Source organism: Fukomys damarensis, unplaced genomic scaffold (genome assembly GCF_012274545.1).
Source record: "Fukomys damarensis isolate Sample0158 unplaced genomic scaffold, DMR_v1.0_HiC HiC_scaffold_14, whole genome shotgun sequence".
NCBI lineage: Eukaryota > Metazoa > Chordata > Mammalia > Rodentia > Bathyergidae > Fukomys > Fukomys damarensis.
Window position 1 is genome coordinate 54891157 of NW_022900926.1, and position 23592 is coordinate 54914748.

At 37.6% G+C, this 23592-nt stretch overlaps 1 protein-coding gene across 2 annotated transcripts in view; it reads right to left on the reverse strand.

Annotated features, from left to right (window-relative positions):
• Bach2 (BTB domain and CNC homolog 2) overlaps positions 1-23592 on the reverse strand; it is a 270490-nt gene that overhangs the window by 67682 nt on the left and 179216 nt on the right. For both annotated transcript variants that reach the window (XM_010633229.2, XM_010633230.2), the window contains one exon: positions 18508-18762. In XM_010633229.2, the coding sequence (XP_010631531.1) occupies positions 18508-18762 (255 nt within the window). The remainder of the gene's footprint in view (positions 1-18507; positions 18763-23592) is intronic.

Below are 23592 nucleotides of genomic sequence, written 5' to 3' on the forward strand. Positions count from 1 at the left end.
ATTGCCTCAGTCATTAGAGATTCAGAGCCTAAAGACAAATTATAACAGGAATATCAAAGTATTAATCCAGGAATTAAACTAAGGACAGTACCAACAACAAAAATAGAAATGAGAAGACATTCAAGCAAGGCACAAGCACAACAAAGGCTGCCTGTTCATCAAAGGCGAATTCTAAAGGAAATAAGGTGGAAAAGTCTGATGATCAGCCACCTGGACATCCTGAACTAATAGCATAGGAAGTAACAAAACAGATGAATGAGGCTCTAGAAAAATTCAAAACAGAAATAATTTCTGAGGTAACTACAGAGACAGTAAGCAGAATGAAAGACATTACTAGCGATTCTAGAAACAGAAAAAAATTCATGAAGCTGAGGACCATGACAAAAGCCATGGATGCCCAACATAGGAAATAAATGGAAACCAAGAATGCCCAACATAGGAAATAAACAGAATCCATGAAACAGATTCAAACAGATGTCTAGGAGATTAAAAACTATTGCAAGTACACATAACAATAGACTGAGTCAATCTGAAGGCAGGATATCAGATTTAGAAGAAAGGATGGTGGTCAGTGACCATGAAAAGAGGGATCTCCTAAAAAAAGTAAGGGAACATGAGAAATCAATCCAACAGCTCCTAGACAATGCAAAGAAGACTAATATAAGACTTATAGGAGTCCATGAAAAAGCAGGAGAAAGTACAAATGACATAAAAAACTGTTCACAGAATTAATGACAGAAAATTCCTAAACAGAGCAAAAGAATTGGACATACACACAGAGATTTCTTTAACTGAAATACCGAATAGTTTTTCTGGTGTGAAAAACTATAATAATACACAAGATCCTAATGAGATAATTAATAATGTGAAATAGGAAGTAAAGGGGAAGGGTGGGGGAAAGGTAATAAAGAAGAGGAAAAAAATATGAGAAACTGAAAAAAATGGAAATAAAGTGTTTGTAAATGGGGAGAGGTGGAGGGGGTTAAGGGAGGGCAGGGACAAGGGGAAAAAATGAGAATCAAGGCCTATCATGTAAAGGTACAGGATCCCAATAATGACTGTAACTGTATTGTACACCTAGATTGTACCAATAAATTTAATAAAAAGAATAAAAAAAAAGAATTTGACATAAAGATAAATGAGGCTTATAGTACTCCAAATAGCCATGATCATAAAAAATCTACACCTAGACATGTAATGATAAGATCTCAGAAACTCAAGAGAAGAACAAAATACTATAAGCAATTAGAGAAAAGAAACAATTCACATGCAAAGGAAAGCCCATCAAAATCACAGCAGACCTTTCACCCCAAACCCTTAAGTCAAGGAGAGCCTGGAGTGAGGTATTTCAAGTTTAAAAAGAAAACAACCTCCAACCTAGGCTGATGTATCCTGCAAAACTATCTTGCAAAATTGACGGAGAAATAAGATATTTTCATGACAAAGAACACCTGAGAAACTTCATGAATACCAAACCAGCACTCCAAACAATTTTTAAAAATATCCTTAAAAAAGACAATGAAGGTCACAACTCCATGAGGCCCACCAGAGAAAATCCAGCAGGCAAGGCAAAAAATTAAAAGGGGGGGGCGTTAAAAAGAGCCAACAACAGAAAAATAACAAGATGATGATAAGTCAATACCTATCACTTATTACCATTAATGTTAATGGCCTCAATTCACCAATCAAAAGAAATAGACTAGCAGAATGGATTAAGAAGCAAAATCCAACAATATGGGGTATACAAGAAGTGCACCTAGTTCAAAAAGAAACTCATAGACTTAAAGTAAAAGGATGTAAAATAGTTCTCTGTGAGACAGGAACCTGGAAAAAAGTAGGGGTAGCTATCTTATTTGCAGACAGTAAATTTCAAACCAATACTAATTAAGAGAGACAAAGAAGGCCACTACATCCTTGTAAAGGGAACAATCCAAGAGGAAGAGATGACAATCATAAATATATATGCACCAAATACTAATGCCCCCAACTATACATAACAAATATTAAGGGACATGAAAAACCAAATAAGCACTAATACAATTGCAGTGGGGGACCTCAATACCCCACTGTCACAAATAGATCATCTAAACAAAGAATCAACAATGAAATACTAGAACTCAACCAAACTTTTGAACAAATGGATTTAATAGACCTTTACAGAGTGTTCCACCCCACAAAATCAGAATATACATTCTTTTCGGCTGCACATGGGTCCTTCTCCAAGATAGACCACATACTAGCTCACAGAACAGGTTTGAATAAATGCAAAAGAATTGAAGTTATTCCCTGCATATTATCAGATCATAGTGCAATCAAGCTGGAGATCAATAGCATAAAAAACTGTAGGAATTTCATAAACACATGGAAATTGAACAACACTCTCCTGAACAATCAATGGATCACAGAGGAAATTAAAGAAGAAATTAGACAGTATTTACAATTTAATGATAATGCCAATACAACATACAGTAATCTGTGGGACACAATGAAAGCAGTTCTACAAGGAAAATTTACAGCAGTGAATGCCTACACTAGAAAAACAGAGCAAGCTCAAATAAACAACCTAATGATGAATCTTAAGCTTCTAGAAAAAGAAGAGCAAGACAAACCGTAAGCTCATACAAGGGAGGAAATTATAAAGATGTGAGCAGAAATCAATGCAATAGAGACTAAGAGAATGATACCAAAAATCAATGAATCAAAGAGTTGGTTTTTTGAAAGAATAAATAAAATCGATAAACCCTTAGCCAACCTTATCAAAAAAAGGAAAGAAAAGGCCATAACCATGCAATTAGAAATGAAAAAGGTGAAATCACTACAGATCCAGGAGAAATCCAAAGGGATCATCAAGAACCTGTATTTTAATAAAATGGAAAATACAGAAGAAATGGACAGATTTCTAGATATATATGAACTACCAAAGTTGAATGGAGAAAATGTAAAAATTCTAAACACCCCAATTACAATCAGTGAAATTGAAAATGTAATTAAAAATTTACCAACAAAGAAAAGCCCAGGTCTTGATGTCTTCACTGCTGAATTCTACAAAACATTCAGAGAAGAACTACTGACACTATTTAAAACTTTTCAGTGAAACTGAAAGGGAGGCGATACTTCCAAATTCATTCCTAGAAGCAAGTGTTACTTTGATTCCAAAACCAGGGCAAGACCCAACCAAAAAAGAGAACTACATGCCAATCTCACTAATGAAGATAGATGCAAAAATTCTCAATAAGATGCTGGCAAACAGAATACAGAGGGTCATTAAGAAGATCATACACCCTGACCAAGTTGGATTTATCCCAGGAATGAAAGGATGGTTCAACATATATAAATCAATAAATGTAATATACTATATTAACAGAGTCAAAGACAAAAAACATATCATCATCGCAATAGATATAGAAAAAGCATTTGACAAAATTCAACACCCATTCATGATAAAAACCCTGAAGAAAATTGGGATACATGGTGGTCTTTTTTCTCAACTTGATAAAGATTATCTATGAAAAACCACAGCCAACATCATACTAAATAGCCCAAAACTGAAAACCTTCACACTAAAATTAGGAATAAGACAAGATGTCTACTATCACAACTCCTGTTTAATATAGTTCTGGAAAGATTAGCCACAGCAATTAGACAAGAGAAAGAAATAAATGGAATAAGGATAGGAAAGGAAGAAGTTAAACTGTCATTATTTGCTGATGATATGATACTCTACATAGATGACCCAAAAAATTCTGCAAAAAGACCTCTGGAATTAATTGATAGATTCAGTAGAGTAGCTGGATACAAGGTCAACACTCAAAAATCAATAGCCTTCTTGTACACAAATAACATAATCACTGAGAGAGAAATTGGGGAAACAATTCCTTTCTCAATAGTATCCAAAAATTGAAGTACCTAGGAATCAATCTAATGAAGGAAGTGAAAGACTTCCACACTGAGAACTACAACATTCTGAAAAAAGAGATCAAAGAGGATATAAGAATATGGAAAGACATCCCCTGTTCCTGGGTAGGAAGAACCAATATAGTGAAAATGGCCATAATTCCAAAACTTCTATATTCAGTCCCAATTGAAATCCCAACAGTATTATTTCACTGAACTAGAGAAAACAATCCAAAAATGCATTTGGAGCCAGAAAAGACCTAGAATACAGAAGCCATTCTAGGCAACATAGACGTGGCAGCAGGTATCACGATCCCCAAATTGAGACTATACTACAAAGTCACCATGATAAAACAGCATGGTAGTGGCAAAAAAACAGACCTGAGGACGAGTTGAATAGATTAGAAGATGCAGAAACAACTCCAGATGTACTCAGCTACTTCATCTTTGACAAAGAAGCCAACCATCCTCACTAGAGGAAATATAGCCTCTTTAATAAATGGTCTTGGAAAAATTGTATTTCAACTTGCCAAAGATTAAAACTGGACCCCTATGTTTAACCATGCATTAAATTAAAATCCAAGTGGATTAAAGATCTAAATATTAAAACAGAAACACTAAACATTCTGGAAGATAAGTTAGGTAGAACTCTTGAAGGCATTGGCATAGGAAAAGACTTTATGAACAAATCTTCAGTAGCATGGGAACTAGCACAAAGAATCAAAAACTGGGATCTCATCTTTTTAAAAAGCCTCTGCACTTCAAGAGAAACCACCAACAGAGCTAACAGACAACCTACAATGTGGAAAACATTTTACTAGCTGTTCCTCAGACAAAGGACTACTATCCAGAACATATAAATAACTAAAAAAAAAAAAATCAGATCCCCCCAAATTTATAAACCTAATTTAAAAATGGGCATCTTAAATGAGCAGACATTTGTCAAAGAAGTAAAAGCAGCAAATAAACATATGAAAAAATGTTCCACATCACCGGTTATTTGAGAGATGTAGATGAAAACAACGCTGAGATTCCAATTCACCCCAGAAAGAATGGCTGCTATCAAGAAATCAACCAATAACAAATATTGGCGGGGTTGTAGGGAGAAAGGAACACTTCTTCATTGTTGGTGGGAGTGCAGATGGGTGCAACCACTGTGGAAATCAGTATGGAGATACCTCAAACAACTAGAAGTAGAAGTCCCATTTGACCCAGCTATTCCCCTGCTGGGTATCTTCTCAAAAGAATTAAAAGAATCATACCACAATGATACATGGTCACCCATATTTACAGCAGCACAGTTTGTAATAGCTAAAACTTGGAAACAGCCCAACTGCCTATCAACTAGAGACTGGATAAAGAAGATGTGTTTTTTTTAAAAAAATAAAAACCATAAAGAACAACAAGAAACTAGACACATTTATAGCTAAGTGGATGCACAGTGAGAATATACTTTTAAGTGAAATTAATAGTACACACGTGCAAATACTGAATAGTTTCTCTGGTGTGATAAACTAAAAGTGTAAGAATCAAAATGTATAAATGATATTGTATAATAGGAAAAATGTCTAAAGGTGTAGGGAAAATGGGAGGGGTAGGGGAAAGATAAGAAAGGAAAAGAAAAAATACAAGAAAAGGAAAAAAATGGAAAGAAATTCTGTAAATAGGGAAGGGTGGAAGTGGTGAAGGGAGGGCAGGGGAGTGGGGAAAAAATAAGAACCAAGGCATATTATGTAAAGGAACAAGATCTCAATGATGAATGGAACTGTATTGTATACCTAAAATGTACCAAAAAGAAAAGAGGAAAAAAATACATATATAGCACAGGATTACAGATAACCTTGAGGGCAAGGGCTTTGCTCTTTAGAAATTTAGCATGTCTTTGCCAACTAAGCAAAACTTGATTCTTGTGCTGGGGACTTGCCCTTCAAGCTCAAGGTTCTGAGTTCAATCCCTGGTACAAAAATAAATAAATAAATAGATAAACAAATAAATAAATAAAATAAAAAGTTCATTCTCACATTACACTTTGGGGGCAACTGTCAGAAAATACAATTTAGTGATTACCTCTACATGTATCTTCAGTCTAATAAACTGTTGGGGCTTAAATATTTCCCAAATAAAATGAAGATAAACTTAAAACTAGGAATTTAGAGTAAACCTGGGTCTGAGTAGAAGTATCAGCAATAGAACCTAAGTGCTGAAGGTCAATCTCAGGTACTGTTATTCTGTCTTCTCAATTTCTCAAAGAGGTCAGCAACTTTTAGTGGTTTCAATAATCTCTTACGTGCTGGTATTTCTCATATCTTCACTTGAAGCTCTGTTTTATCAGCACTTCAGGTACATAAAAGCACTATGCATAGGTACATATCAAACCCTGATGGGCTCTTGTCCTACTATGTGCTACTATACCAGATTTCTAGGTATCTCTGTAAGGTGCTCATCATTCTCCCAATGCTTCATCCAAGTATAGTTCTTTCACAGCTCATACTAGGATGAGCAGGCACCCTTTCACTGCTGTCTGTAGTAGTTTGCAGTCCATTGCTAGACATATGTTACTTTCATTGTTTTGAAGTATGTCACTTCTCAGCTCACAGTGTTTTACTAAATTTCCTGATGAAGCTTAAATTTTTCATGTAAATTTTAATTTTTTTCAAACTAAGGCCTCATGTGATCTGACCATACCTTGTCTTCACCTTCATCTGAACATCTGTAGCACAAATAACCACCAATATAGACTGGTATCTATAACAAATACTTTTGAATTATGCACCTTTAATGGTCTCAATTCTTCAACTACACTGTTAAGTTTTCAGAAGAATAGGCCTTGCTTACATTTCAGAGTTTATCCCCCAAAGAAGTGGCCTGTGAAGTATGGTTCATTCTTCTGCATCTATGAAGTGCTGCACTTAACTGCTCACTTTGTGCTGAATATCATTTGTGTGTGTGTGTGTGAACACACATGAACATACACTTCTTTGAACCTAACTCTGTATTTTTGACACCTTACTCTGATGCCTAGCATCTTGTATTGTTTATAGAATTCTCTAATGCTGCTTAAATCCCTCAGGTATAGGTGGAATGCTATTTCTCTTCACTGTCAGTGAATAAAAACAGTTGGTCAACATCTATTATAACAGCCTTACGTAGTAGGCATGGAGAAACCTTGTTAAACAGAAATTTGAGAGGTCACTGCATTTCCTTACATTAACACCATGTAATCTGATGGATGTAACCCCAAAAATCCTCAGAATTACAAAAAGTATGCTTTGATTATCATCCCTTAGTATTCTGAAGATTTTCTGAAGCTATGGAGTCCTTACTCTCAATCTTGGTATTCCATACTTTTACTCTTTCCACCTTCCAATTTGTAGAGCACACTTCAGTTTCTGAGCTGCATAGCTTTACTTAGCAGATGCAAGAGACACAAAGAATATCCCCACAATCTCAGGCACCCAGTGGGAAAGATGAATGACAGCACAAACATGAAAACACGAGGAGTAGAAAGCTCCTTTTTCCATAGTGAGGCTCTTGAGGGTTCGTTCTATCCGTTAGCAGCCTTTTAGTAACTTTCCTGTCTTCTCTACCCTCGTATTTTAGTAACCAGTAAAACAAAACATAAATAAGATAAGCCATGAAGCATCTGAAGGATCTCCCTGAATAGATCTTTTTTTTGGGGGGTGAGGGTACTGAGGAGTGAACCCAGGGTCTTGTGCATACTAAGCCTACACTCTACCATGGACAGATCTGTGACATGACCCATATACAGGTTGAAGGTTGGCAATTGTGACCTTCTCTAGTGTTCCTTTGAAGTGACCCATTCCATTCCCACCTGTGCCACTAAACTTGACACTGACATTCAACCAGTCGTTGATGCTACCTCTAGAAATGCTATCACCTATATATGACTTTTAGGAAGAATAATCTGTCATTTGGTTTTGTATATAAAGAACAAAACATTTAAAGAAATCAATGGAACATGATGATGGCTTAGAAATAAAGAATCAGGAAAAATGTGCAGCAATGACATTTAACATTATCCTTTGTAAAAAAAAGAAGGTAAAATGAAATAGTTGTTGCCTTAACAAGTTGGAAGCCTGCGATTATGACCTTGTGTATCCTTCCTTTGATTTTTTAAATCCAGGAATCTTTCATTGGCTAAATCCCAGCATTTCTTTTCACCCCTAGGCCAACTTTTTGGCTTAGCTGGGAACAGCTGCCAGTATTTCTCTTTGCTGCCAGTCAGTCAAAAACTGTGCTCATGTTGGAGGCCTGGCTCCATCCCACCCAGGGTGCTGAATGCATAAACTTTTCACACACAGCCTCTGCCAGGCTGCACGTGGAAGTCCATCTCAGACAGTGAAGTGCACTGCGTCACTCGCTGGCTCGGAGGTGGTGCCAGTGTCAGTTACAGAGGCTGTCAACATACTTTGGGAGTCTGTAGCAAAGCGATGAATTTTACAATGCACATCAAGTTAATGAGAAAAAGAACCCTTCCAAGATATTAGGAAACAAAGGTGCTATTGCTCCAATTCTCAAAGCAAAAATCAATCCTTTATCTAATCTGTGATTTGGTTAACAACCAAAATAATCAAGAATATAAACATATAGGTATGAGCCGGTTAGTGCACAAAATTTTATTTTCCTCATGTTTCCAAGAACAGGAACAGCTTTTTTTGTTTTTTGTTTTTTGTTTTTTGAAACAGCCATGCATCATTCCTATGCTTGGGTATGACCCATTTTATTAAAAAATCCTGAATCAATTTCCTGGCTTTACAGCTTGGCCAACCAAGATTCCAGGTGTTCTCACCATAAAAAAGGATTTCTTTCAAAAGCTGTCTGTTTTTATAACAGACACCCACCAAAAATGTCGTGAATACCCTAACAATAGAGCTGAAACCTGAAGCAATTTGGTGACATTCCAAGTTTTTGAATGGAATGTGAATCCATTAAAATTATTAGGTAACTTTATTGATATCCTCAACTTTGTGCCAAATGTTAAAGCTGCCAAAGAAAAGACAGAACAAAAAACTGGCTCTTGGATTCCAACTCTGAATATTTCAGCATGGAAACTGTATTTTCTTGTAGCTCACTTAAAAACCACACCAAGTTTTCATTGTTTAATTGCAATCTCAGTTTTCAGGAAGCAAAGAGAAATGAGAAACATAATCAATGTTTCTCTTCCGTTGGGCTTTCAGCCTAAATTGTCCTGTACTTTTATTGGCAAAGCAGGACAGGTACTAACAGTGAACAAGAGACCTATTCTAAAAAGTACTGGCTCAAATAAAGTACCACTACATCATGAGTGACTCAACCATCTACTCAAGAGTGATTACTCTGCAACCGTGAAGCAATGGTAATTGGATAATGGCTTGTTGCCAGCTCATGTTGGCATGATCTACAATACCCTTGGCCGACAGCCATTCTGTCTCTTTAGGATGCCTTTTTTTTTTTTAAATCTGGATGGGAAATGAAATAATTAAAAAAAACCCTCCCAAATGCTATTTAACTTATCATGAATTGAAAGTTTAATTAAGTAACCTGTTGAAGGTCTAGGTCCTATGATTAAATATGACAAAATAATAGTTATGATTAGTGATCAAGTGAGGAACGTTATAGCTGTGAACTTTGTCTTTAAAGCTATTATTAATTTTAAATGAAACAGCTAAGAGTTGCCCCATAAAAAGGAAAAAGAAAAAAATGTCAGGAATATTTTCTTCATATATAGGAAATAGTTTTAAAATGAAGAGATACATTGGTAACTCATTTAATAAAATTGAATGTAAAAACTTTGTCAAAGGACTTAGGTGATTACTGTATTTTTTATTTTTTAAAGTTAAAAAAAAAGTTTTGGTACTAGGGATTGAACTCCAGACCTTGTGAGGTCGGTGGCAGCACCACTGAGCTAAATCCCCAGCAGGTGATTATTGTAATCATCTCATATCAAATAGAGATAAATAGGTAAGGTGAAAAGAAAACTAGTTTTGAAATCAGGTCACTTAAAAATAATTTTTAGATATGTCTTAGGTTTTTGTCTACTCAACTCCTACTACTATGCCAAAAGAGGAACACATTTCTGCTTAACTTTTTTAAATAGGACTTACTGGCCTCAGGACTTAAAAAAAAATGTAAGAGGTTTGAAAACAGCTTATTCCTCTCAGTTTTAAAATTAGCTATTGCAGTGGCTATTTTCACACTAGATTTCCCTCCCTTGGTACTGGCATCATCCTGCAGCCTTCAGAGATGGAGTCACAATGGGATTTGCTCTCCTTTTCATGCCTCTGCTTCACGGCATTCCATCTGAGACGGAGGCCCAGATTTCAGGGCTGGAAGTCACCTCTGTGTTACTATAAATATGTTCTTCCTTTAGGCATTTCAGAATTATCAGCATGATTCTAGGACTTGAGAACTTCTTACTTGCCAGTAGGTAGTTACCTAGAATATTTTGACTTCTTATTTATTTGCTTTTTTTCATCTGCTGCCAAGTCTCACTAATGCAACTTGGAAAATTGCACCACAGCTTTTAATAAGGATTCTGAGGTAAGAGCCATTTCATCAGAGAAGACTGTTCTTCCCTTTTAGGGGAATAATAACACCTACTGTTTCTATAGTACTATCTTTCCAAGAAGTAGACATATCACGTTTCATTAATCTGAATGGCAACCTGGCAAGTCAAGCTGGGAACTAGTACTGTTACTCCCTGCACACTCATATTGAAATTGAGGTCATCAGATGTGAAATACTTTTCTCAAAATGTTAAAAGCTTCTGAAATGAAAGAGCCATGGTCTACCTGCATCATCTACAATCTGTGTCCCATGTTATCAAATACTGAAGTGGTCCTACAGGTTTTTAACTGTTACCTCTCGTGAACGCCTGTAAGATATTTTCTGAGAACTCAGGGAGTAGCGACAAAAATAAGTCATAGAATTGAGTGGCCTCCTCTTCTGGAGTCCTATGCTCTTTCCTTTCTTAAACAGCCTGCCTTCCTTTTCTATGGCCTTTCCCTGTCTCTCAATCCAAACATCATCCCTCTCTCCTGGGCCAGTAGGATTTCACCCCTCTCCCTCCAGCAAGAACCTAACAAAGTTCAAGCAGCATAAATCTACAGTATAGGACAGGACCTAAGGCATCATGCAGTCCTACTCCGACATTTTCAGATTAAGGATGTGCCTTGGGAAGTTGAATTTGTTTGCTTGTTTTGCAGACTCCATCCTCTCCTGTGCACTCAAGGACATTTGTTTAGCAATTGATTTCTGTCTCTGTCATTCATCAAGTTTTCTTTCTCAACAGTCCAGGTACAAGTCAGAATAGGTTAGACTTCTGTGGTAACAAGTAAAACCTAAAACATTTTTTTTTCTTGTTTGAGAGGGAGTCTTGCTCTTTACCCAGGTTGGTCTCGAATTCGTGAAGTCACAGTGATCCTCCTACCTCTCAGCCTCTCGAGTAGCTGGGACTACAGGTATGTACCACTAGGCGCAGCTAAAACAAAATCTTAATGGCTTAATTCAGAACTTTATTTCACACTCATGGAAAAGTCTGATTTGAGCTGGATGGCTCTTTCCTGGCTCTGCTTTACACTGACTCAGGCAACTAGACGAAAGTTCCACCATCTTGCAGTTCTATGACAGCAACTAACTAGATGGGAAATAACACAAAGAACTCAAGCCTACTTTCATATGCCATCAGCTAGATCTAGTCATATGGCCTGGCTGATTGCAAATTTAGTCTTCTTGTGTATCCAGGAAACCTGGGTATGGGTGAACATTATTAGTCTTCACCACAGAGTGTGAACATCCTGGAATTTCTTCACCAAAGACAAAAAACAAAAACAAAAACAAACTAAATGAAATTTCTGTTGATACTGTTTTGTTCAGCTACTGTTCAGCTTTGTTCCCTTTAACTCAAGAGGCCTCGAAAATGTAGCCTACATTAGCCTTTTCTAATTCCTGTGTTTTGAGCCCCTCAGAACAAAACTGAATTGGCTTTTGCTCCTACTGCTGCCCCAGAACTTTCCATTGAAGTTATAAGTGGCTTCCACATTGCTTGGTGGTCAGGTTTTACTTTTAGCCTTCATCTTAGTAGACTAAAGGCATAATATGACATAGTTGACTAAATGTTCTTCTCCTCACAATGTTTTCTTTTCTTGATTTACCATATACTACATTTTCTTCTTTTCATAGTACTCAAAATTGAACCCAGAGCCTTCACACCAGTATACCCATCCTTTTCTTATTTTGATACAGTATCTTGCTAAATCTCTGAGTTGCTCAGGCTGGGTGTATAAACCTCTTGCTGCAGCCTTCCAAAGTCCTGGGATTATAACATACTTTTTTTTTACCTATTCATCTACTCTAATGCCTGGTCTGTCTTAGTTTATCTTTCTACCTCATCTTCATTTCCCTGACCTCTTAATTTTAGAAAGCCCAAGACTCCATCCTGAGACTCCTTTCCTATTTATACTTACTCTCTTGATGATGATTTCTATTTTGTGACTTTCAATATCCCCATTACACTGATATTACAACCTAAAACCCTAGCCTAGACATCACCCATGAATTGTGGCCATGCATATCTAACTGTACACCAGACCTTTCTACTTAGATGTGAACAGGCATCTCAGATTTAATATATACGAAACAGAATTTCCAATCCTACTTCATTCCTTGCCCCCCATAAACCTACTCCTTCTGGTCTTTACCAAACTCAATTAAGGGCAACTCCAATCTTCTATCAGCTTAGGGCCCAAATTTAGGAGTTATCTGTTCCTCCTTTTTTCCTCTCCATCTTATATCTGATGATGATCACCACTCCCCTACTATGGTCCTGATCAAGGCTATCATGTCATGCCTTGCTTGCTGCCTTAGTCACTTTAGCGTTTTTGTTGTTCCTACCTTTGTTTTCTATTAGTCTATTTACACAACATTCAAAATGATTATCTCCTGTGAAATCCTTTTTTGGCTTCCTAGCTTATTCCAAGTAAAGGTCAAGGCACATATCTAGCCCAGCTCTTCTCTGACTCACCTCTGCCCATTCCACCCTTGCTCACTCTGTTGTGTGTCAGCCATACCATGCCTGCCCTAGTCTCTGGGCCTCTTCCTTGCTCTTCTTCCTTGTTCACCATTTCCTTGGCTGTTACCTTCTTACCTCTTTCAGGTCTCTCCTCACAAGTTACCCTTGCAAACAAGCCTTTCTTGACCACCCTATTTATAAATCCCAATGTTTCTACCCCAGTGTCCGAAATTCCCTAACCGCCTTCACTTTTGTATTTTTCTCAATGGCATCCAACGAAGTGCATTTGATAGTTATTAATTTTCTCTCCTTCTCTCTGCTGGAATGAAAGAGAGGTGCCCAGTACCCAAAATGGTACCCCCTGGTACCCAAGACCTTGATAAATATTTGTTCACTGAAAGAATGAGTGAGGAAACAGAAGCTCAAAAAAATCAACCAGTTTGCTCAGACCTCACATGTAGCTGGTGCCATGGGCCAGATTGTGGTTTGTACAGCCTGTTGTGGCTGATTCTCCTTAGTTTTTAAAAGGTGCCTATTCTCCTTCTCAGGCAGACAGTGGTGGGATGCCTCTCTCATTTTCATGGTGAATGAGGGAGGCCAAGAGCTGGCTCTGTGCTCAGCGGCAGATGAGTATTCTGCCCATCTCCCCTTGTCACGCCACTTCCTACGAATGTCATCCGCTGTTTCCCTCAAACCTTACGTACTCCCACAGTCACTCGACATCCCGTGCTGCAGTGTTAAGTACTTTCTGTAGCACTGCATACTGAAAGGACTGTCCAAATATAATCATGACTGTCATAATGCTTCCTTAAAAGACTGGACCCAAATGATTCTAGAGTAAACAGCTTTCGTAGTTTCAAAAGCCTTCCAGACAAGGTTCCATAATCTTGTTGGAATCTGTGCTTGGCAGTGCTGATAGAGAAGTTTTTGTTTTGTTTTTTTTAAACTGTACCTTGTGGTTAAGACTTAATACATGTCTTTTCTTCCAGATCCTTCTGGGTCAGCTTTCTCTTTTTCCCTTTTTGTAGTAATGAAAAAAAAAGAAAAAAAGAGATTTCCTTAAATAGGCTGGGGGAAGAAAGAGGATCCTAAAGGGGCCATACTCCCCTCCACCCTATAGCTATCCTGCGCACAAACACTGTCCCTTTCTCTAGAGGATGAAAGGACACAGGATACAAGATACAGAAAGGATGGAGCCTTAGCAATACACTCTCAACAGGCTCCTTCCCCCTCGAATTTTGTAAGGGAGTCAGAATCCTGAAAATGAGGTTGGTGCACAGCCCACTGTGGGCCTTAGAGGCCCTCGGAAGCACACCCCATTCCTGCCCTCTGTCTTCTACAACCATGAGGCTGAACTTCATGACTGGGATGCTGCTTTTGGCATGGCTAGAATATGGCATGGAATGGACTCTATGACCATAGCTAAGGAGGGGACTACTGAGCCATCTCTAATCCTACCAGGCAGAGGAAGAAAAGCCTTGTGCTTGGTATAGCAACTACCTTCTCTTCTTTCTTAGCACAAAACACAATTCCTAATGGTCTTTTTTATTATATAATGGAAGTACTATGTACAATGGCTCATTTCCTGCTATCTGCTGACAAACACACCTGAGGGTGTTTCTCAATGGGGAGCCAACACCCGAGTCCTGTAAGTCCTAAGATCTGTCATTCTGTATTAGAAAAGAAAACAAAAAGAATTCAACTGGACTTCTAGAAGGAGGCCTATATTTTTATTTCTTGCCCTGCAGTCTAGAGGCAGTGCTGAGCACTGAAAGTGGCTCTAATGTGTGGCAATGGTGTCTACCAGTAGTGAGGGTCTGGGGCTAGAACTGCAGGATTGGATGGTAGTTGGATACAAGAGCTAGGTTTAACCTAAACTGACTGAGGAGGGGGGTGTGTGGGGGGTGTAGTTTGCATTTGGAAATTTCTCTAAAAATTTTTACTACTCAGCCACACAGAGTGATAAACTAGAGACATTTATAGCTAAACGGATGCACATTGAGGCCATACTCTTAAGTGAAATAAATAGGACACACATGTGTAAATACTGAGTAGTTTCTCTGGTGTGAGAAATTGAAAATGTAAACGAGGACCAAAATGTATAATAGATAGTGTGAAATAGGAAGAAAAGGTCCAAAGGGGAAGTGGAAGGGGGTGGGGAAAGGTAGGGAAAGGAATGAAGGGAAAGGAAAAAATATGAAAAAAGGAAAAAAACTGAAACAAACTCTCTGTAAATAGGGAGGGGTGGAAGGGTTGAAGGGAGGGCAGGGGAATGGAAAAAAAATAAGAACCAAGATATACCATATATAGGTACAAATTTCAAATCATGAATGCCATCATATTGTTTACCTAAAATGCACCAATAAACTTAATGAATAAAAAATATTTGAGATACAGTCTTGCTGGATGATGCAGGCTGGGCTCAAACTTGCGATCTGCCTGCCTCAGCTTACATGATGCAGGGATTTGCTTTTGGAAATTTCTTGTTCCAAGGAACAACTCTCAAATTGGCTGGTGCCTGTGTGTGAAGGTGTGGCACGTGTGAACAGGGACAGGACAGGCCAGAAGTTGATTTGCATTCAGTGATAACATTATGGGAGGTTAAAGATTCCCAAGGAGCAAATATAATACTTCTTTTTTTATATCACAGGAAACAAATGCCAATTCTAGGCAGCTACTTTCCAAAGTGGTAGTGTTTGGGATGTTTCCTTACCACTTAATTCAAATCCTATGAAGTCATTTGCTGAGCTAAACGCAACAATTATCACTGAGCAGGCAAGGACATTTCAGCATATACAGCAACCTGAGGAAAACAATGTTCAGCATGTAGAGGCACAGCAGTTGCTTGGTGCAGAGGGGCAAGGCACTTCCAAGGAGGCCTCCTTGTTGTGAAAGCCTCACCAACAAGAAACTGAAGAGCTAGAATCCTAACAATGTGAATTAATGCTTCATAAAGAAGAAAATCCAACCTCCAGCTATAGCTGAAGACTGCAGGAACATGAACAGTCAGAATGTTTCAATGGTTTAGAGGATATAATTGATACAGGGACAACAGTCATTTTACAAGGCTAAAAAGCAACAAAATTTGCACAAAACAAATTTTCACTTAACATCCAATTAAAATACATATTAGTGAAATGTCTATAGTGTGCCTCTTATTTTAAATAAGAGTGCCATGGAAATAAGCAATTATTATATGGATTTGATCTAAAAAGAAATTTAAGGGTATGTCATACATTTATATCCTGGTTTCCTTTATGTCTTGCTGCACTGGTACAGTATTTTGAGAAATAATTCAAGGGCTTCAGAATTTTAGGGGTTCTAATGGGTAAGAACTGGGGCTCAGAGTCACTGAGTAGACCAGGAGTCCAGTGCTAACTGGAATTAGGGTATATGGTTCAGGGAGCTTCAAGATGATGGTTAACAGAGTCACTGAAGAAAGACTAAGTTATATAAAGTAGGGTTTTCATTTGTACATATATTTATATATCACTCATTTCTTTTGCAAATCAGAATGGTTTTCAAAGTGATAATAAATAAGTGGTAAGAGTCACTTTCTTCCCAAGGTCATTCTAGATAACTGTAAGTTTTCCAAATGTTTCCAGAGAGTTCTGGAGTTGGAGTAATAAAGCCATTCTTGCTTCCATCTAAAGAAGAATGTAACTGTACTGTATACCTAAAATGTACCAATAAACTCAATGAGAGAAAAAAATAAAGAAGAAAGGCAGTTTGTTTGATGAATGCCTACTCTGGCACAGGTACTGTTCTTAATACTTTCATATTTCTTTGTTTTGCTTTGTTTTTGGACTGGGGATCAAACTTGGGCCCTTGTGCTTACAAGGCAGGCTGCAGCACCACTGAGCCAAATCCCTGGCTGACTTTCCTATTTCTTATCTTGCCTGACCCTCATGGCAACTAACTGGTATGTCCTCAGTAGTAAAGGAGAGGAAAACCCAGCTTGAAATCTCCCAGAAACACCACAGCTGCTATTTTGCAGCCTTCCCAAGTTACCTGGTATATAATGCTCTGTATCCTACCCCAGCTCCAGTTACTTCATTTTCCACCAATTTGTCCTTTTCCATCTAGAATCTGTCTAGCTGTCCGTGTGCTACTAGTGGCATGAGGAGTGTTAATGCTGCATTTTATGGTGAGTACAGAAAAAAGATACAAATGTGAAAATACAGATGTGTATGCAGCTCTCACATTTATCAGGTGGGCACTCCCATGCTGCTGCTTAACAAGGGACTAAAATCTGGTGACCCTTCTACTCCCTTTAAGACCAATCTTGTTTGCCTACTTTTTCTTGGTACTGAGATTAAACCCACGACCTTGCTATTATTAGTTAAGGGTTCTCCCAGTGTCTCTTTTTGAGGAGGGTGGTAGGGGTGTGGGGATTGAACCTAGGGCCTTACAAATGCTAGGCAAACATTCTATTATTGAGCTATATCCCCAGCCTTATCTATTTGGGTTTTTTTTTTTTGGTACCAGGGATCGAACTCAAGTCCTTGCACTTGCAAGGCGGTCGCCAGAACCACTGAGCTAAATCCCCAGCCCTATTTGGCTTTTAATGTTGGATTTGGATGCCTTTGGGTGGAGCAGGTGCTCACCCCATTGCTTCCTATTGTTTCTATACCACCTGCTATTCCCATTAATATCACTTGCCAGGTCTGGAATTTAATGGTAGTTGTAACCATCAACACCTCATCAGCTGTGAAGAACTGATCAGTGGTGTACAATGCTGGGACTCCATTTGTAAAGGACTATGGACGTGCGCTATACCACCAGGAGCCATGCAATACCTAGTTTGCACAATGGCTGGTGGTAGCGCGTAGGAAATGGCTGTCCTGAACACAAAGCCTAAGGATGCTCAGTGTTATCCTTATCCGATGACAATGGAGAGAAGTCAGGATGATTGAAGAGGAGAAAATGTACACACATTTTAAAGGGTGATCACTTTTATTTACAGTTTACCATGGTAAAGTCCATCCTTTGAGTTCCTGCAGCTCAAAACATCCAATTGAATGTCATCTCTGAACACTGCAGGTCCAGCCACTGCTGTCCCCAGAGCACTGAAATGATTGTAATCGCTAAAGTAATTAGGAAACCTGAGTAGGGTATTTTCAACAGTGGTGAGAAAAGCAGGTTTATGCTTCTTAGAATCTCAGTGTATTAACAGTGAGAATTACGGGTTGCTTATATTTTTTTCCCTAGGCAAGGAAGGCACTGTGAATGCTTTCATTTTTTTATTCTCAAGAGAACTCTAGTGATCCTTAAACCATTTGAAAGGCAGAAAGCATAGCAGTGATTCAGATCTGACATCCAGGACTACACCCAACACTGGCTGAACCAGTCAAAACCTGAAGTTTAAGTGAACTAGAAACTATGATTGGCCAAGCCCCAGGTAAAGTTCAGGTCCCTTAAAGCAATATGCTGTGTTCATATTTATGACTCCGAGATGTCAAGTGTATCAAACAGAAACCAGCTCTGCCACAAGCCTAACATGTGGATGACTAAGACATCCATGTGGCACAGGGTACACTTCTTAGCTCCTGTTTTCAATGAACTTCTTTTAACAACCACACAAACCAACTAAATTACCGTACCTCCTCAGGCAAGCTGACCACCAAGTCATTTTTTGTCTGTCCAACCAGTGCCTGCCAGAAGTATTCACTGCATGCGGCCAGAACAGCCCGGTGGGCTCGGAACTCCTTCCTCTCCACGATCAGAGTCACGTCACAGAGAATATCCTTTTTCCGCTGGTCATTGAGGCCCAGGAGGATGTTGGTGCAGTGGACTGTGGACTCATACACATACATGGGGGAGTCAGGCTTCTCATCCACAGACATGCCGTTCACACCCTAAAAGAGAGAAAGGCTGAGTCACCGGCAGTCTCAGTCACAGACAAAAGGCAAGTAAAAATAATCCCTGCTCCAGGGTCCTACTGCCATGAGCAAGGCAGAAAGGTACAGAATTGCCAATCACCACATTCACAGCCTGCTAACATAATGAGGTCAGAAAACATATCCGGAAAGTCAAGTTTGATGATTGTTTTGTATCCTTGCTATTCACTGCATTCTTTCATTGCTTGTAACAAAGCCAGACCTTGCAATGAAACACTTAAAACATTTAATACAAACACACAACACACACATTTTAGAATGTGTAGTTTTGATTTTGTTAGGAAGATGAAACAGAACTTTCACATATAAACAGTCCCAATTTAAATATAATTGAAATTTGTGCTAAGAGGAAATGAATCATTTTGAAGTATCTGAAATGCTGTTTTGATAAAGTATATGTAAGTTCCCAAGTTGAAATTGACTAAGACGCCAAGTAGAGCATCTACTCATAATACACAGTTTAACAGGTGAACTAAACTGTATGCACACTAAAGCGTAAAAATAGTCAGCTGTTGTATCTGCCCTCTGCCACCTTATGATAAAGCACAGCCAACACAATACAAGTGTTGCTTGGCCACAGATATAGAATTGTGCTGTTATTATCACAGCACCATTACTGATGCAAATCCTCTTCAAGGAAACAATTTATCACAATAGTCAAATAAAGGTGTATTCAAATGAGGATTACATTTATAAAAGTCTTCTTCATTTAAAAAAGTAACCCTGGCTGGGCGTGGTGGTGCACACCTATAATCCCAGCACTCGGGAGGCTGAGGCAGGAGGATTACTGCAAGTTTGAAACCAGCCTCGGCTACATTATGAGTTCCAGGTCAGTCTCAACTACATAGTGAGACCTTGTCTCACCCCCCCACAAAGTAACCTTTGAAGAAACTGTATTTCTGCCTTAAAATATAGTATCCATAATTAATTTATATAACATGGTTTTTCAGTAATGTTTACTACTCACAAATTCAAGTAGTAAGTTCTTTTGTTTTGGCTTTATTCTTATTTTTAAAAATAGCTTTAACATACAATGATTATGTCATTACACATAGTTAAAGAGTACAATATGATGTTCTGACATATGTCTCCAAAGAATATACCCATCCCCACCAGAAGTCTCTGTATGCTCCTCACCAGTTCCTTCATTTTACCTTTCAGTCCCCAGGGTTACATATAAGTGGCATCATACAGTTTATAACCTACATCTGGCTTCTTTTACTCAACATAATTATTTTACTATTCATTCATTTTTTTTCCTTTAAGTTTACTGGTACCTTTAAAGCAAACAATAGTTACATTCATCATTGGGATCTTGTACCTTTACATGACAGGTCTTGGTTCTTGTTTTTTCCCCATACCCCTTTCCTCCCTTCACCCCTTTCACCCTTCCCTATTTACAAAGACTTTGTTTCCATTTTTTTCTTTCCCCTCCCCTTCCCACTTCCTCTTTAGCCATTTTCTTCACGTTGTTGAATGAATGTATCAGAAGGCTGTTCTGTTATTGTTGTATCACGTTCTATTGTCTGAATACATTTTAAAACATGTATTTATCTATTGATGGATATTTGGGTTTTCAGTTATTACCAATAAAGTTGTTGTGAATAATAGTGCACGACTTTGTATGAATATATACTTCAATTTCCCTTGGGTTAAGTATGTAGGCCTAGAATGGATGGATCAAATTGTATAGATAAATTTCACTTTTTAAGAAATTGCCATTGTTTTCTAAAGTGATTGGACCATTTTGTATTTCTCCAGAAGCCTGTGAGATTTCCAGTTCTTTCACATCCTTGAATGCATTTGGTATGGCCAATCTTTCTAATTTTGGCCTTTCTAATAGGTATACTATGATACCTCTTTGTGGTTTTAATTTGCTTTCTCTAATATTTTAAGATTTTGAGCATCTTTCACATATTTGCCCTCTGTACATCTTTTGGCAAGATGTTTATTCACATTCTTTGCCCATTTTAATTGGGTTGTTTACTTACTATGGAATTTTGAGAGTTCTTAATATGTTCTGAATAAAAGTCTCTTACATGATGTGCAAATATTTTCCACAGACTTCTGTAGCTTCTCTTTTCATTCTCTTAATAGTGTCTTTCAAAGAGTAGAAAGTATTCATTTGGTAAAGTCTAATTTATCAATTATTTTCTTTTATGGTTTGTTCTTTTGGAGCCATATCTAAAATAAATCTTTGCCTAAACCAAAGTCACAAAGGTTTTTCTCCTATTTTTATTTGTCTAGAATTACTGCTATTTTTAGCTTTTACATTTAGGTATTTGATCATTTTGAGTTAATTTTTGTATAGGTTATAAGAACTGAGTTTCTTTTTTTCTTTTGAACTGTTCTGGCACTATAATTACTGTACGGGAATTGCCTTTGTATCTTTATTGAAAATCAGTTGTTTATATATGTGTTGATCTATTTATGGATTCTTTTTTCCATTTATTAAGTTGTCTATGTTTATGCCACTATCACAATATATCAATCTACTCTTTTTCAAAGTTATTTTGATTTTCTACATTTCCATATACTTTTTTTTTTGTTTTTGTTTTCTTGGTTTTTTGAGACAGGGTCTCACTATGTAGTTGAGACTGACCTGGAACTCACTATGTAGCCCAGGCTGATATCGAACTCACAGCGATCCTCCTGCCTCAGCCTTGCGAGTGCTGGGATTACAGGCATGCACCACCATGACTGGCTCTTTCCATATACATTTTAAAATGTTTGCCAATGTCTACAAAAATAGTACGTTGAGATTTTCAGTAGGCTTACACTGAGTCTATTGATCAATTTAGGAAGAACAGTGATCTAAATAATAATGAATCTTCTGACTATATGTATTTGTAATCTTTCCTAGAAATGCTTTTTTTAAAATCCCAGAAATGTTTTATACTTAAGTATTAATATGTTTGATACCATTGTAAATGCTATTTAAAAAATTCCAATTGTTGATTTTTCATTGCTAATACACAAATACAAATAATTATTGTTATTTTGTATGGTGCTGGAGAGCCTAGCTCCTTAGGTTTCATATAACTTTCTACAGTGAAGATTATGTGGTCTGTAAGTAAGGACATTTCTTTTAATGTGGATGATTACTTATATCTTTTTTGTGGGGGTATTTTTGCTTGACTCTGCTGGGTGGAACCTCTATTACCGTGTTGAACAGAGGTGAGAAGGACAAGCTTTCCTTTCCTTCCTGGTGTTAAGAGGAAAAAATACGGCTTTTTACCATTATATGTGGTGTTGGTAATAGGTGCTGCATAGATATGCCTATTAAATTAAGAATTTTGTTCTATTCCTAGTGCTGGAGGTTTTTTTTTTTTCCTTTCTTTAAAAATTTTTTTTTCCATTAAGTTTATTGGTACATTTTAGGTGTACAATACAATAACATTCATCATTAGGATCTTGTACCTTTACATGATTCTAATTTTTCCCTATTCCCCTGCCCTCCCTTCAGCCTCTACCCTTCTATTTACAAAGACTTTGTTTCCATGTTTTTCCTTTTATCATATTTTTATTTCCCCTTTTTCCTTTTCCCTACCCTTCCCACTTCCCCTACTTCTTTAGATATTTTCTTTCTATTTCACAATATCAATTATACATTTTGATCCTTACTTATACTTTTAGTTTTCACACCAAAGAAACTATTCAGTATTTACACACACACGTGTATCCTATTTATTTCACTTAGGAGTATGGCCTCAATGTACACCCACTTAGCTTTAAATGTCTCTAGTTTCTTATTCTTTATGGCTAAGTGGTACTCCATTTTGTAATAAAACAAAACAAAATAACCCCCCCCATACACATCTTCTTTATCCAGTCTGTAGTTGATGGGCAATTAGGCTGTTTCCAAGTTTTAGCTATTACAAACTGTGCCACTGTAAACATGAGTTTTTTTTTTGTTGTTAAAAATTAGGACTAGATGTTCAATTGTCAAATGCTTTTTCTGCATCTACTGAGATAATCCTAGGTTTTCATCTTAGTTTGTTAGCATGGTGAATAATACTGATGGAGTTTAATGCTAAATCATCCTTGCATTTATAGGCTAAACTCCAATGGTTATGATGTCTTTGCTTTTTTATACATTGTTGGATTTAGTTTGCTAACATTTCTTACATCTATGCTAACTGATATTTTTCAGTAGTTTCTTTGGTCTGGTGTAAGGATCAGAGTAGTGATGGTTTCAATAAGGTGAGCTGGGAATTATTTCTACTTCAACTTCCTAGAAGAAGTGTGTGTGTGTGTGTGTGTGTGTGTGTGTGTGTGTGTGTGTGTGTGCGTTTAAGAATTGTTATTTCTTTTAGTTCTCTTGGAAAGATACCCAGCAGAGGGATGGCTGGGTCAAATGGAACCTCCAGTCGAAGCTCTTTGAAGTATCTAAATATTGATTTCCATAGTGGTTGCACCAGTCTGCACTCCCACCAATGATGGAGAAGGGGTCCTTTCTCCCCACAACCCCGCCAACATTTGTTATTGTGTGATTTCTTGATAGCAGCCATTCTTTGTGGGGTGAGGTGGAATCTCAGTGTTGTTTTCATCTGCATCTCTCGAATGACCAGTAATGTGGGACATTTTTTCAAATATTTTCTTGCTGCTTTTACTTTTGTGGAACATTTTTTCATATATTTACTTGCTGCTTTTGCTTCTTTGTCTGAGAAATGTCTGTTCACTTCAGTTGCCCATTATTGAACTGGGTCTTTATATTTGGGGGGACTGTTTGTTTTGAGTTCTTTATATATCCTTGATAATAGTCCTTTGTCTGAGGAACAGCTGGTA